At 39.4% G+C, this 14,740-nt stretch overlaps 1 protein-coding gene across 2 annotated transcripts in view; it reads right to left on the bottom strand.

Moving 5' to 3' along the window:
• Positions 1–397: 397 nt before the first annotated feature.
• The window catches only part of LUC7L (LUC7 like), a 53,185-nt gene continuing 38,842 nt past the window's right edge, over positions 398–14,740 (bottom strand). For both annotated transcript variants that reach the window (XM_073546650.1, XM_073546648.1), the window contains exons 5-9: positions 13,241–13,384; positions 11,829–12,005; positions 6,197–6,285; positions 5,836–6,021; positions 398–695 (exon numbers count right to left, since the gene is read on the bottom strand). In XM_073546650.1, coding sequence (XP_073402751.1) covers positions 5,859–6,021; positions 6,197–6,285; positions 11,829–12,005; positions 13,241–13,384 — 573 coding nt within the window. In that variant the 3' untranslated portion in view covers positions 398–695; positions 5,836–5,858. The remainder of the gene's footprint in view (positions 696–5,835; positions 6,022–6,196; positions 6,286–11,828; positions 12,006–13,240; positions 13,385–14,740) is intronic.

Genomic DNA, 14,740 nt, shown 5'->3' on the forward strand with positions numbered 1-14,740 from the left:
ATCTGTATTATGTAGCTTCAGCGAACACCATCTATCTAATTACTACTTAGAAAGTGTAAACAAAAGGTGAGAAAAGTGAGTAAAAAGATGCGACACATCCTACAAATCTCCATGAATCCATTCTTATATCTACAAGGTCAAATTCTAACACTAACATCTAGTGGATAGGGGGTTCTTTTTTAGCCAAATTTCTGAGCTTTCTAATAGATTATACTAACACACAAACCTGGTATCTTTACATCTATTATACAAGAAAAAAAATTGACAAGGATGAATTGATGACTATATTTCACTTGGATGTGGCAAGATATTCGGTTTTTCTTCACATAGAGCTTTTTTTGGTATCTTATACTCCCATCTACCTCTCCTAAAATAAAACACACAAGCACGATGAACGAACTCTGTACACTTAATATTTTAATTATCCTCCAACTATTTTTCAAAACTGAGGGCAAGCAGAATTGAGTTGAGTAACATTTGCTATTTTGAAAAAACAAGAAAAAAAAAAAAAAGAAAATTAAGTTTATCAAAGGTGAGTTTTCAGTAAGAAAAAAAAGCTTTATTATCATTTGTAGAACAATGCTCGATTACTTAAAAATACAACACAAAGAATGTTATTTGAAGTACTGCAAGTTCCCCATATGCAAAATCAGACTTCATGACTGAAACACGGTAGTTGTGTAATTCCAGCAGATCTAAAATACAGAAGAGAAAATAAGTTTAAGGTAGTTTAAAGTAAAAAACGAAACAATGATCAAGCTAATAACTATACTGCATACCTCCATGAAGAAATTAAAGGGGTTGTCCACTACTAGGAAAACACCTTCTTGTATACTATATTCTCCCTTGTAATGATTATTATTTTGCGTCTCCCACGAAGAGCAATCTGGTAGTTGTGGTAACTTTTATTAGCCATTAAAAGGTATGCTACACACCAAGCTTTTGAGACTGTATAGGTATTTTCTTGCTTTGTAACACTCAATTTTTTTTATTTTGGTTTGCCATTAAAAAGGTATCCCTATTATATTTTATTTCTCCCACTGAAAACAATGTTTTTTCAACTGGTTAACACTGTACCAAAACTTTTTTTTGGTAATCTAAAAACGCCATACACTCATCTTCTGTAGCAGCGATATTGGCATCAAGGCTCGCGTGACATACATAAGCCCTTCAGCCAATCAGCGGTCACTATTGAGCTGCTATGCTCTCACTTCCTTCAAACATACCCAAGATGTCTGGGGAGGTGTGAGCGCAGCCACTGATTGGATGCAGGGCCCATTGCTGCACCATTATTGTTTTTGAACATAAATTAATTTTACATTTGGTGCTCATTAATTACATAACCTGCCTACAAGATAGTTATGGCTGTTTTATTTGATGCAGCTTTAAAGGTGATGTATGGACAAGGTTTGTACAGTCAGCATGCTGCTTCGTAGACAGCTGCATGACTTTCTACATAGAATTTACTAAACTAGTAAACAGCGCACTCTCAAATCTGTGAGATATAAGTGCTATCAAGACACCATTAGGTCCAGAACTATCCGGACAGTGACCGAATCTTCGTGATTTGCCCTCTGCGTGACACTCTTATTTAAAATGAAACAACAGATGCAATGAAGTGTAGACTTTCAGGTTTCATTAGTTGTCGAACAAAAATATCCTGTGAAACGTTGAGGAATTGGCAACCATTTTTCTGCAAAGCCTCATTGCAGGGGCTCAAAAGTAATTGGAGAAATTAACTTTACTATATAAAATGTTTATTACTACTTTGAGGAGAATCCTTTGCAGGCAATGACTGCCTGAAGTCTGGAAACCATGGACGATCCCCAACGTTGGGTTTCCTCCTTTGTGATGCTTTGTCGGCTTTTACTGCAGTTGACTTTCTGTCTTAAGTTTTGTGTTAAGCATATGAAATGCTGATCGATGTGGCTGAGATCTGGTGATGACTCGGCCATTGTAGAATATTCCACTCGTTTGCCTTAAACTCCTAGTTTTCTTTCCCAGTGTCTTGGGTCCATCTGTACTGTGAAACGCCACCAATCAATCTTGCTGCATTTGGTTGAATCAGAACAAACTATAGCCCTGAACACTTCAGAATTCATCCGGCTGCTTCTGCCTTCAGTCACATCATCAATGAACACTAATGACCCAGTGCCATTGGAAACCATGCATACCCATGTCAGAACACTGCCTCCACCATGTTTTACACAGGATGTTATTGGGATCATGAGCAGTTCCAAGCCTTCTCCATACTTTCTTCTTCCCATCATTTTGGTAAAGGTTGATCATAGTTTAATTTGTCCAAATGCTTTTCCAGAACAGGGCTGGCTTTTGTAGATTGTTTCTTGGCAAAGTCTAATTTGGCTTTTCTATTTTTAAGGCTGATTTATGGTTTGCACCTTGTGGTGAACCCTCTCCTCTGCATTTGCTCTCATGAAGTCTTCTCTTTATGGACGCTCTCCAGGAAGTAGGTGTTTCAGGATCTAAGTCTACCATAAACTGGGTGGATGTTATGAAGGGGTCTTACTACACCATGGAAAGGATTCTTTGATAATCTACGACTTATCTTCCATGTTTGGGCGGGCCTTTTCGAGTTCCCAAGCTCACCAGTGTCCATTTTTTTTGCAGAATGTACCAAACTGTTGATTTGGCCACTCCAAACATTTCTGCTCTCTTTCTCTCTCTCTGATGGATATTTTTTTTTTTTTTATAACCTAATGATGGTCTGTTTCTTTTCCATTGAGAGCCCCTTTTACTACATGACAACAGCTTTCAAATGCCACACCTGGAATCAGCTCCAGACCCTTTACCTGCTTAACTGATGATGATGTTGATGGTTAATGAGGGAATAGCCCATGCAGACTATTAAAAAGATTGAGATAATTTTTCAATTACCTATGGTCCCTTAAAAAGAGGGAGCTACACATATTAAAGAGCTGTAATTCCTAAACCCTTACTCCAATTAGGACATGGATGCCTCCAAGTTATTGCCGAGTCTGTACTTTAAGCCCATATTAATAGTAGAATTGTACCTTGAATATGTTTTGGTAAGCAGCTAAAGTGCAAAAACTTATCACTGTCCAAATATTTTTGGACCCAACTGCAAATTGGAAAATTAATCTGCACGTAATTTAAAAAAAAAATAAAAATAATATGGGATCCACCACCAATCGTTAGAGCCAATATGCACATTCTTAAGATATGTCACAATTGTATTTTCGATGAGGACCCCATCATATACTTGATGGCCAATCTTAAACATACTTCAATTACAAACCTCAGAAAACCAATTTAAAAGAGGATGTTTAATTTAAGGCACATCATGCCTGAAGTTCTTTTATGTATATAATAATAAACAACCTAAATTATTGAGCGTTGTCAACATATGGTATGGTAGTGGGGTAGAAACTAAGCTGCCCAATTTCTCCTTAAGGGGGAAACTTAATTTGTGCTGCTCAACAGGCACACAGCATGAATCAGAGCCTGAATGCACAAATGATGAATTTATTGAGTTTCAGAGAAAACCTCTCTAGGTGATTGACGGGTCTCTCCTGTGTATGAGTACACAGGAAGATCTCCCTATCAAGGAAAGCAGTGTGTGGAGAATCCACAATAGTCTTGTTTCTGTTGAATCTCCAAACTACAAGCTCTCTGAAACACTGGACCAATTCAGAGAAAGATATACCTGGTTGCAGTCGTGCAGCCAAGCTTTGATTTATGCTACCAGTGATTTGGCAGCATGAATCAAGTGTGAAAACAAACAAAAGCTAGCTCACCAGGTATTCACCGCAGACCTAGGAACTCTGTCTGGACTGACGTATGATCAATAGGAAAGAGCAATTAGTTCCAGCTGCGTGTAAAAATTTCTTCTTTATTTCAACATTTAAAATATGTCATCTTCATAGTATAAGTCATACACACGGACACGGCAACGCGTTTCGATCTGTATGATCTTTGTCAAAGCCATAGAGATACACTGATCTCAGCTACATATATACTACATTTGATCCAATGACATGCACAAATACAGTCACATGACAATTAAACTCATTAAAATTACAAAACGATATACAAAATAAATTAAAACATATGTTGCAAAAGAGAGATATTTATCTTTTCAACAGTAATGAAGCATTAGGTCATTTCGTTTGTTCAGACCGTTCGGGGATCGGGCATTTAGGTGATAAATCCAAAAAGCCTCTCTTGTTAACAGGCGTCGCTTTGGATCTCCGCCGCGGAAAGGAATTTTAACCTGTTCTATTCCTTGCACTTGAAAGCTCGAGGTATTTCGAGCATGATGCCTAATGAAATGCTGAGACACAGCTGATAAATTTCGATTCATGTTATTAGTATTCTGAATATCATGTAGATGTTCCCTAATGCGCATCTTCATTTTTCTAGATGTGCACCCTACATATGATAATTTACAAATGGTACAATTAATTTTATATATTACATTGGTTGAATTACAATTAATATATTGTTTTATAGTATATTGTACTTTATTTGCCGCATCAGAAAATTTTTTTCTGACATTTGCATATCTACACGTTTTACATTTTGTAGCTCCACATCTAAAAAAACCATTACAGGTTAGCCAGGTTTTGTTTATTTTATTATTGAGAGAAAATAAATTAGGTGATAATTTGTCTCCCAATGTAGGAGCTCTTCTCGACACTATATTAATGCCTGGCTTTAATATATCTGCCAATTTACTATCTTCATATAAAATGGGCAAATATCTATTGATAATTCCATTAATTTGTGGAAATTGACGACTAAACTGAAAATATATGTTTTTTTTCCAATAGCTGTTTCATTTGCATTGCCACTGGCAAAAATCATTTCATTGCGTTTTTTCTTTTTTACTATTTGTTGTGCTCGATTTAAGGACCAATCTGGATACATGCGATTTTTTAATTTTTTCTTAACATGTTCCAGTTCACTATCTAGATTACTATCTTCACTACAATTGCGTTTAACCCTTCTGAGTTCTCCTACTGGTATTGCTTTGAGGGTATGTTTATTGTGGCTACTAGTCGCATGTAAGATGGTATTCCCACTATAGGGTTTATGGTGTGTTTTCGTAGAGATTATTTCCCCCTCAACACCAAATAAATCCAAATCCAAAAATGATATATGTTCCATATTATGTTCATGCGTTAATTTAATGTTGTATTGCTTAGAATTTAGATATTGCATGAAGCCGGGTATGGCAGATACATCTCCATCCCAAATTAATAGGGTATCATCGATATATCTGCCATACCATGCCACCTGTTTGTAAAAAGGATTGGAATCTGAAAAAATAAATTCATATTCCCAATACAACATGACCAGGTTTGCAAGGGACAGTGAAAATTTAGCTCCCATGGCTACTCCCTTCAACTGTAAATAATAACACTGATTGAAAGAAAAAAAATTAATGTGACATCAAAAATATTACTACCTGCAAAATATAATTAATTAAATCTATAGAATAGTTGCTAAACCTTTCTAAATGAAATTGCAGAGCTCTTATTGCTAGATCATGAGGGATGCATTTATATAATGATACTACATCACAACTAAGCCATGAATATGAGGACAACCACACCTTGTTGGAAAAAATTTGTAACACCTGTTTAGAATCTCTAATGTAGCCAGGCATCCTTTGTACTATGAAGATGACATATTTTAAATGTTGAAATAAAGAAGAAATTTTTACACGCAGCTGGAACTAATTGCTCTTTCCTTAGCATGAATCAAGTACCAGGTTCCCTTTGACAAATTATTGATTCAGACTTAAAACAACAAAAACACTAAATCAATATACCACTATACCAGTGGCAGTACCTATTTCAGCTGCTCCTTGGTAGTTATTTTCTTGAACGTTCCCTATCACGTGAACTGCCATGGTGACTTTTGTTACGGCTTCCTGAGCGGCTACGATGATGCCTGTGCCGCTCCCTTGACCTTGATCTTCTCTTGTCACGAGAAGATGATCGCGATCTTCGTCTCCTTTTCTCTCTGGACCGGGAACTGCAATTAAAAATAACCACAGTTCAGAGAAAAAAAAAAAAAGGAAAAAATAATCCTTAAAACTGTATACGTTATATGCAAATGTATATTTTATTTTAGCTGGTTTCCTTTTTCCTTTTGGGAACTAGGTGCATGGTAAATTCCAATGATCCAGAAACTTGTTTTTAACACCTACCGCTTCCCTGGCCTCTCATCTCGGTCGCGTTCCTCGCGTCTCCGCAAGCGTTCCTGGTTTCGTTTCTCCTGCTTGCTTGCAACGGTTTTCTAAATTGAAGGGTAAATACAAAACATGAAATTAGGCTACATGCTATAAATGACTGATCAGTAGGGGTCTGACTTCTGAGACTTCCAATGAACTTGGGTGCTTTGCTTGAGTATTGCCATACATCCCATTTACAAAGATGAAGAATAGCCAATCTACAGACACGGATATGCCATAAATGCATGTTATAGCAAAAGTCTCAAACTGTTACCATTTCAGTTTAGCCATTTGGAAATAATCACAGATAAGCAAAATCTACAGTGGTAAGTAAAAGTTTGGGCACCCCTGGTCATAATTACTGTTATTGTGAACAGTTAAGCAAGTTGATGATGAAATGATCTCTAAAAGGCCTAAAGTTAAAGATGACACAATTCCTTTGCATTTTAGGCCACAAAAACAAGTGTTTGTGTGTGTAATAGGTTTCAGACCCGGTCCGATGGGCGTCGCAGGTCCGGCGTCTCCCATCTTCCTGCAATTTCGTCATCTTCCTTGCTTCGTGTCGTGTCTCCTGCGCAGACATACCGATCTACCCTGTTGAGGGCACAGCCAACTACTGCAGTGCGCAGGCGTCGGGTAAGGTCAAAGAGGCCCAGTGCCTACGCACTGCAGTAGTTGGCTGTGCCCTCAACAGGGCAGATCAGTACGCCTGCGCAGGAGACACGACACGAAGCAAGGAAGATGACGAAATCGCAGGAAGATGGGAGGCGCGGGACCCGGACCTGCGACGCCCATCGGACCAGAACGCCCCCGGGTGAGTATAATGAAACTTGTTTTTCCGGTCAGACCGGGGGCTTTTCTACAGCATTATAGAATGCTGTAGATAAGCCCCGAAAGGCAATGGCTGCAGCTTATAGCTGAAAAACGAGGTGACAGGTTCCCTTTAAGAATGTGGGTGGATCTATAATGCTATAGGGATGTGTTGCAGCCAATGGCACGGGGAATATTTCACAAGTAAAAGAAAGAATGGATTCAATGAAAATTCAACAAAATTCTTGATGCAAACATAACACCATCTGTAAAAAAGCAGAAGTTGAAAATGAGGATGGCTTTTACAAATGAATAATGATTAGTGATGAGCGAGCATGCTCGGGTGATCTCTTAGTATTTGGATGTTCTCGGAGATTTAGTTTCTTTCTCTGCAGCTGCATGATTTGAGCCTGAATACATGTGGGGATTTTGTAACAAACAGGCAACCCACACATGTATTCAGGCTGGCTAGCAGCTGTGGAGAAAGAAACAATCTCCGAGCACATCCAAAGACTCGGCGATCACCCGAGTATACTCGCTCATCTAATATATAAAGCTCAATGTGGGTATGTGTGTGTGTGTGTGTGTGTCTGGAATTGGCATCCGCACCGTCGCAGCTACAGCCACAAAATTTGGCACAGTCACATGTCTGGACGCCGAGAGCGTCATAGGCTATGTTGTGAGGCAAAATTTTAACCCTGTGCGTTCCAATTCACCAAACAATTTTTCCCCTATCTACATAATGGGGAAAAAGTGAAAGGAAAAGTGTTGGAGACAAACTGACAGCTGCCAGATGTGAACAAGGGGGACTTAAAGAATGAGAGCGATGGCGCCAAAGAGTATATACCGTACAGTTGCTAAGGTGGGGCCCTGACATGGGATACTCACCACACACGGGGATATGAAAACACAAACAAAATGTGCCACACACTACCACGTGCTCCAACACATATACCACCCTCAGCACACATTTCACCACACATACACCAACCTCGCCACATAAAAGTCGAAACACAAAAGTCACCACTCAAAACTCGCCACGCTGTCCCAGAGCTGTTTAAAAGATGAAAAATGAGCTGTGATTGGTTGCTATCAGCAAAAGTTTTCTTTGTAGACAGTTCTGGTAACTGAGCCTATTATTTTTATCATTTCTATGGTGTTATCGTCCTTCTGTAAAGCTGAAAATAACAATTTATTACCATGCCAACACAGACCACCCTCTGACACAGACTGCAGGGGGAGCCCAGTATCACAGGATAAGATTAGATACACGGCTCAGCAGTCAGTATCACACAGGATAGGATTAGATACACGGCTCAGCAGTCAGTATCACACAGGATTAGATACACCGCTCAGCAGTCAGTATCACACAGGATGGGATTAGACACATGGCTCAGCAGGCAGTATCACACAGGATAGGATTAGATACATGGCTCAGCAGGCAGTATCACACAGGATAGGATCAGATACACGGCTCAGCAGTCAGTATCACACAGGATAGGATTAGATGCATGGTTTTTATGTGCAATATAATCATTATAATTTGTTATAACTAACCACAGTTGGTTACTATGCCCAGGCAACGCCGGGCTCTTCAGCTAGTAGCCTATAGAAGGCAAACTGTGCAACTTTTTGTATGAAATTACAAAAATGATTTTAAGTCAAAATTACATATATTTAAGTAAGAAACGGTAAAAAAAGGAAAGTAAAAAAAATTGTTCTAAGCATACTCAATTCAGATGCTAGACATGTTTGGTACACTAAACAATGTGTACTATTTATGTAGAATAAGACAATTCTAAAGTAGCATAAGAATACAAAAAACTGATATGTAATCTAAAGAATTTGATACCAAAAAAGAAACCCAGCAACACTTTTGGTTACATGAAAACCAGCATTCATAGTCATCCAAATCCCTTTATATAAAACATTTGGTACATCTGGAAAAAAAAATACAATTATTCAAGTCATATCTATTAAAGGGGTTTTCTGGTCCAAATGATAAGTCTGCAGTCACTCTGTGTGACTGGAGACTTATGAATCCCCCCCAGAATACACACTGTGTGTTGCAGGGATTCACCGGTTTCAGACCCGTGACCGGAGGGTATGTATAAGTTGTACATGCTCCTGGCCCGTGGGCATGGTATATCTCCACACACTAGTCACTAATGATCCTAAACACAAGTCAAGATCGGAAGGTAATGCAATGGCCTGCACAGTTCCCTGATCTGAACATCATTGAAAATCTGTTGCTAGACCTCAAAATAGCAGGGAATGCAAGACGACCCAGGAATATCACAGAACTGGAAGAGGTTTCAGAGAAAAAATGGATGAAAATCCACCTCCTCTTACTCTCCCCCCCCCAAGGTGGTTTGCACGTTAATGACCAGGCCGATTTTTACACTTCTGACCAATGTCACTTTATGAGATCATAAATCTGGAACACTTCAATGGATCCCACCGATTCTGAGATTGCTTTTTTTTCATGACATATTGTACTTCATGATAGTGGTAAAATTTCTTTGATATAACTTGCGTTTGTGAAAAAAAAATCAGAGAGATGTGCCACACAAAATAGTTAATAAATAACATTTCCCACATGTCTACTTTACAACAGCACAATTTTTGAAACAAAGTTTTTTGTGGACGTTGCCTAGTGAAAATTGCAAACTGCCTTTGTAGTGACCAGTACATTGCAGTCATCAGTACATTATGCCCAGTCCATGCTTCTGGAGACATGCCCCCGTAAGTTAGGCGGACTCATCACTTCAGAAATGCCAAACATGTGGTTGCTATATGTAGTTAAGGTACACTGTGGGGCTCATAAGGGAGGGGGCATTTGGATTAGGGAGTGCAGAATTTGCTGAATTTCTTTTGATGGACATGGCACCATTTAGCTTTTCCAGAGCCTTTGTGCTATCAGTAACGTGGAAGCCCTCTATATTTCCGTTAACAGATGACAAACCTGAGTGAGGGCTTGATTTTTTTGTAGACTGAGTTGAAGCTTTTATTGGGAACATTTTACATAACATTTGGGATCACATTTATCCGGTGCTCTACACTGAGCACTTACTTTGGGGTTTCCATCCAAGTCTCTCAGTTACGTGATAATGAGGCTGCAGGGTTACTCTCAGCTCTGTCTGGCCTCTGTTCAGTGTTTTTCTTTTCAGACGTACACAAAACTGTGGCAGGCAGCATTTTTATGCAATCCTAAAAAGACGGACACCACCGGATCACAGGTCTATGGCGTTCATAATGTCTCCATCTGCCTCACTATAGGGAATCTTTTGCAGGGTTTCCATTTGAATCACGTATTTCAGAGATTTACATGGAAACCCCGGTGTAAGAGCTCAGTGTCGAGCGCAGGATAAATGTGCGCCGAGCCTTACTGCAATCTTTGGGAGGCAGAATGAACAAAACAGGAGGTGAAGAATTTTTTACGCCATTCCTTGCGCAGTATAAGCGATTAGGCGACTTTATTCTTGTGGTCGGTGCGGTTACAGTGATTCAGTTTTATATTGCATTCTTATGTTTGGCTGCTGTCGCACACTAAAAGATGCTTTTTATTGCAAAAACTAGAGTGAGTATCACCATATTTTGAGAGCTAAAGTTTTTCTATTTTTGCATCTGAGAGCTATAATTTTTATTTTTCCGCTGATGTAGATGTATAATGGCTTGTTTTTCTTTCAGGACAAGATGCCGTTTACAGCGGTAACATGTTTATATTCGTCTTTTTTATTGTGTTTTATTCCACTTTTTGTTCAGCGGTATGATAAAGCATTGTTTTTTTTGCCTTTTTTTATTTTTTAAGGTGTTCTCTAAAGGTGTTAACTAGTGGGACAATTTCATAGGTCGGGTGTTTCTGGACGCGGTGATACCAAATATGTGTATTTTTATTGTTTCTTTTTTTCATAAAAATATTTATTTACGGGTACAATATATTCTGATTTCTTTTAAATATTTTTATTATTTTTTTTACACTTTGTCCCACTATGGGACTATCATTTTTTGCAGGCAGATCACTTTTATAGCACAGAAATGCAGGAGTATCCAGCATCCCTATGCTATGCAAACTGTCAGCGCTGTACTGACAGGCAAACTTACTGATTATGCCCAGAGCAAGATCAAGCAACTTTGCTAGCTCTGGTGACCCGGATATCATGACGACATCGGGTCACCGTGGCAACGATTGAGACCCCGCAATGACAATCACGTTCGATTGCAGCATTTAGGTTGTTAAAGTGCTGGGAGCAGTGTGGGACTGCTCCGGCAAGGAGTACCAGGTGTCAGCTGTCAGAATCAGCTGACACACCGGCTATCGCTGGATTGCCTCTGTGCATGCAAAATTGCTGGGACTTATCCATACCAGGTCAATAAGGCCCAGGATACATACATATACACACACACATATATATTATATATATATATATATATATATATATATATATATATATATATATATATATATATATATATATATATAGCGCTGCCTAAAATACAAGGGAAACGTCATCTTCAACTTTAGGCTTTTTTTAGATCGTTTAATCTTCAACTAGCTTCACTGTGTGCAGTAACAGTAACTGAAACTCTGTGTCAAAAAATCTAATCTTGTGAACGCATGGGTCTATAAATATTATCTTAATACCTATAACCCAAGGGGTTGTGTTTCCCAAGACAAAAACTTGAATTTAATATATCGTAAAATATGTCAAACCATGTTATGAGGTTTCCTACTGTACATACGTACCACAAGTGTAAGGTAATACAATTAGATGCATTTAATTACATTAATACTTACTCTCATTTGCTCAAGTTTCTCTCGGATGAGAATAAAGCCTAGATGCAACTTCCCTCCAAAGTGATCAGCAAGTCGCCGATCATTGTCATGTAATCCAAGGTATGCAGAACACACCTCACAAACACGCAGCTTCTGCTGCTGAAAACTGGATGCAGGCATTGAATTACGATATTCATCCTGAGAATAATGTGGAAGTAGAGGACAATTTAGAAGATAATGCACAGAAACTAGAATATAGGTTTCTCAATTATAAAATTGCTGATTAGCACTGTCAGCAGCAGAAAAATCAATCAGAATAACATGGATGTGGCTGCTGAAAGCCCCAGCAGTCAGATGTTGGAGAGAAAGATGCTGGTGCTAACACATGAAACCTACAGCTAGCCACAGGGGCAAAGTGCTTTAGAAAATATATCAAGGGTCCATATTCTGCCTAATACATGTCAGGATCCTGAGCAACCCCAAGATACCCAAAACATAGAAAAGTGTTCATGGCCAGGACTAGGGGCAGCCTATCATCATGTTCTATGTAAAAATATTATAACTTTCTTTTTATAAGTTTTAAAGAAATCTTGCCACAGAAGATTGCGTAATGTGCGCTCATACTGTAAACTTTCAAGAGGAGCATGAACTTTGGACAATATATTACACTAAATTTTCATTCGCACACACACTTACCCAGAAAAACTTACATATAAAGTTAGGCCTTTCTAGTATTTCACAAGAAAACCTCCACAATATACCTGAAAATATTTTACAGAGGAACATCACAAAAAAAGCTCTGCTGGCAGTTTACATGGATGAAAATGGCACAAGTATCAAATAATGAGCAATGCAAGAGGCATTGGTAGCAATGTATTCAACAAAAATTCCAGTGTTAGGGTATGTGCACACGATCAGTAGATGCTCCGTACTTGTACAGCGTCACAGCATAGTGAATGGGATTTTAACAAATCCTATGTCCACTAAGCGTCCAGAGAGGCCCGCGGCTCACCCATGGGGACAGACATGCGGCGCGTCTCTCCAGGAGGCAGCATGTCAATTTCTCTTGCGGAAACGCGAGTCTCCGCAACAGAAATTTGGCCCGTACAATGTATTGGACGCTGTGAATGTGCACGGTTCAGTGAACACATGCGGATACACCTGCGTCCAATAGACGGCACCACTTTGGACACAGCGGACATGCGCTGCGTTAAAAGTGCTGCCAGTTCCGGATCGTGGGTACATAGACTTACACAACATTTCCTTCATATATCAGCACCATATACAGCCACAATACTTATGGCATTATTTTACCCTTCAATACAAAGCAACAAATATCAGTGATGACCCCCAATAAAAAATGAAAACTTAAGTGTAATCGAAACAGCCACTATGAGCAAAGTGGACGTCGTCATATGTAATAAATTACCCACCTCAGCCTCTCGCTTCCTGGCCTTCACCCGCTCCATCTCCATCAGGATTCTTTGCGATTCATCAACATTCCCTTCGGCTCCCAGTTGTTCAGCTTTGGCCAACAATTTTCCAATCTCCTCATTCAATTCATGAACTTTCTCAGCCTTAAAAAAAAAAAATTGCATGAAAGTCAACAACTAAGAAACAAAAAATCTAAACAGATGATTTGGGTAGACCTACAGCATTTAAATGTGAACTTCACAAATGCAATAAATAAAAAAAAAAAATAAAAGTAACTGATCAGTGACGCTAAAGGGAATTTGTCAGTAAGATGAACCCTCCTAAGCCGTCTATATGGGCATGCAGGTTATAGGAAGATGAATAAAATGATACCTTGAGATATATTTAATCCGATGTCTAATTCCAGAGAAATCCATGTTTTTATTATATGTAAATGAGCTGTTCAGGATTATAGGCCAGTCAGTGATCGGCATGAGACTCTGCCTCCAGAGATTATTTTACATGGAGGCATTACCAGTGTGATGTATTATGTGCACCCTCCTCTACTCTCCTGATCTCACTGCAGAGCTGTGTGTGATTATACCCGACATCTGCAGGTTCCTCTCAGCTCCAGCCTCCATCTCACAAGCAGAAAGGGCTGCAATATTGTTACAATACAGCAGAGCTGTGAGAGCTACAGCCGATAAGGGTATGTGTCCATGATCAGAAACTGCTGTTGGTTTGATGCTGTGCATTTATGCAGTGTCAAACCCGAAGCGGCCAGCTGTGACAGCGTAGTGGATGGGATTTCTAGAAATCCCATATCCACTATGCGTGCATAGTCGCCTGAAGATCACCCGCGGACACTGACATGTGGCACATCCATTAAGACCGCAGCATGTCAATTTCTTGCGTCTCTGCAAGAGAAAATAAATGAATAGAAATGTATTGAATGTGGTAAATTTGCACGGTTCTGTGAACACATGCAGATTTACCTGCGTTCAGTAAAAAGGCAGCGAACATACTCTGCGTCCAAAGCGCTGCTAGTTTCAGATCATGGGAACCCAGCCTAACGTGTTTGTAAGATCAGTTCTACCTTTCTATGTTAGCTGATTTCACACTAGCGTGTTTTTGCACTGCGTTTTTGCGCATACATGCGCCCTTTTCCCCTATCTTTAACATGGGTGCGCATGGTCTAGCGTCTGCACGCGTTCGTACGCGTTTTACGTCCGCATGCGGTTTTTTGTAGTGTGCGTCCTAGCGCGCCGGACGCTAGCTACCTGTTGCATTTTTGGGCCGTCCAACCTGTCTCAAAAAAACGCATGCGCACGGAATGCGCAAAAAAAACACATTACAGTCTATGGGAACACAGATGTGCACATCTGCGTTTAAAAACACATGCGTTTTAAGAGTAAAAATGGCTAAAAAATGGTTAAAACACATGCGCAAAAAAGCAGCAAACGCATACAAAACGCATGATGCGTTTTTTGTATGCATTTGCACTGCGCAAAAACGCTAGT

This window comes from Dendrobates tinctorius, unplaced genomic scaffold, assembly GCF_039654945.1.
Source record: "Dendrobates tinctorius isolate UK_male_01 unplaced genomic scaffold, ASM3965494v1 ptg000150l, whole genome shotgun sequence".
NCBI lineage: Eukaryota > Metazoa > Chordata > Amphibia > Anura > Dendrobatidae > Dendrobates > Dendrobates tinctorius.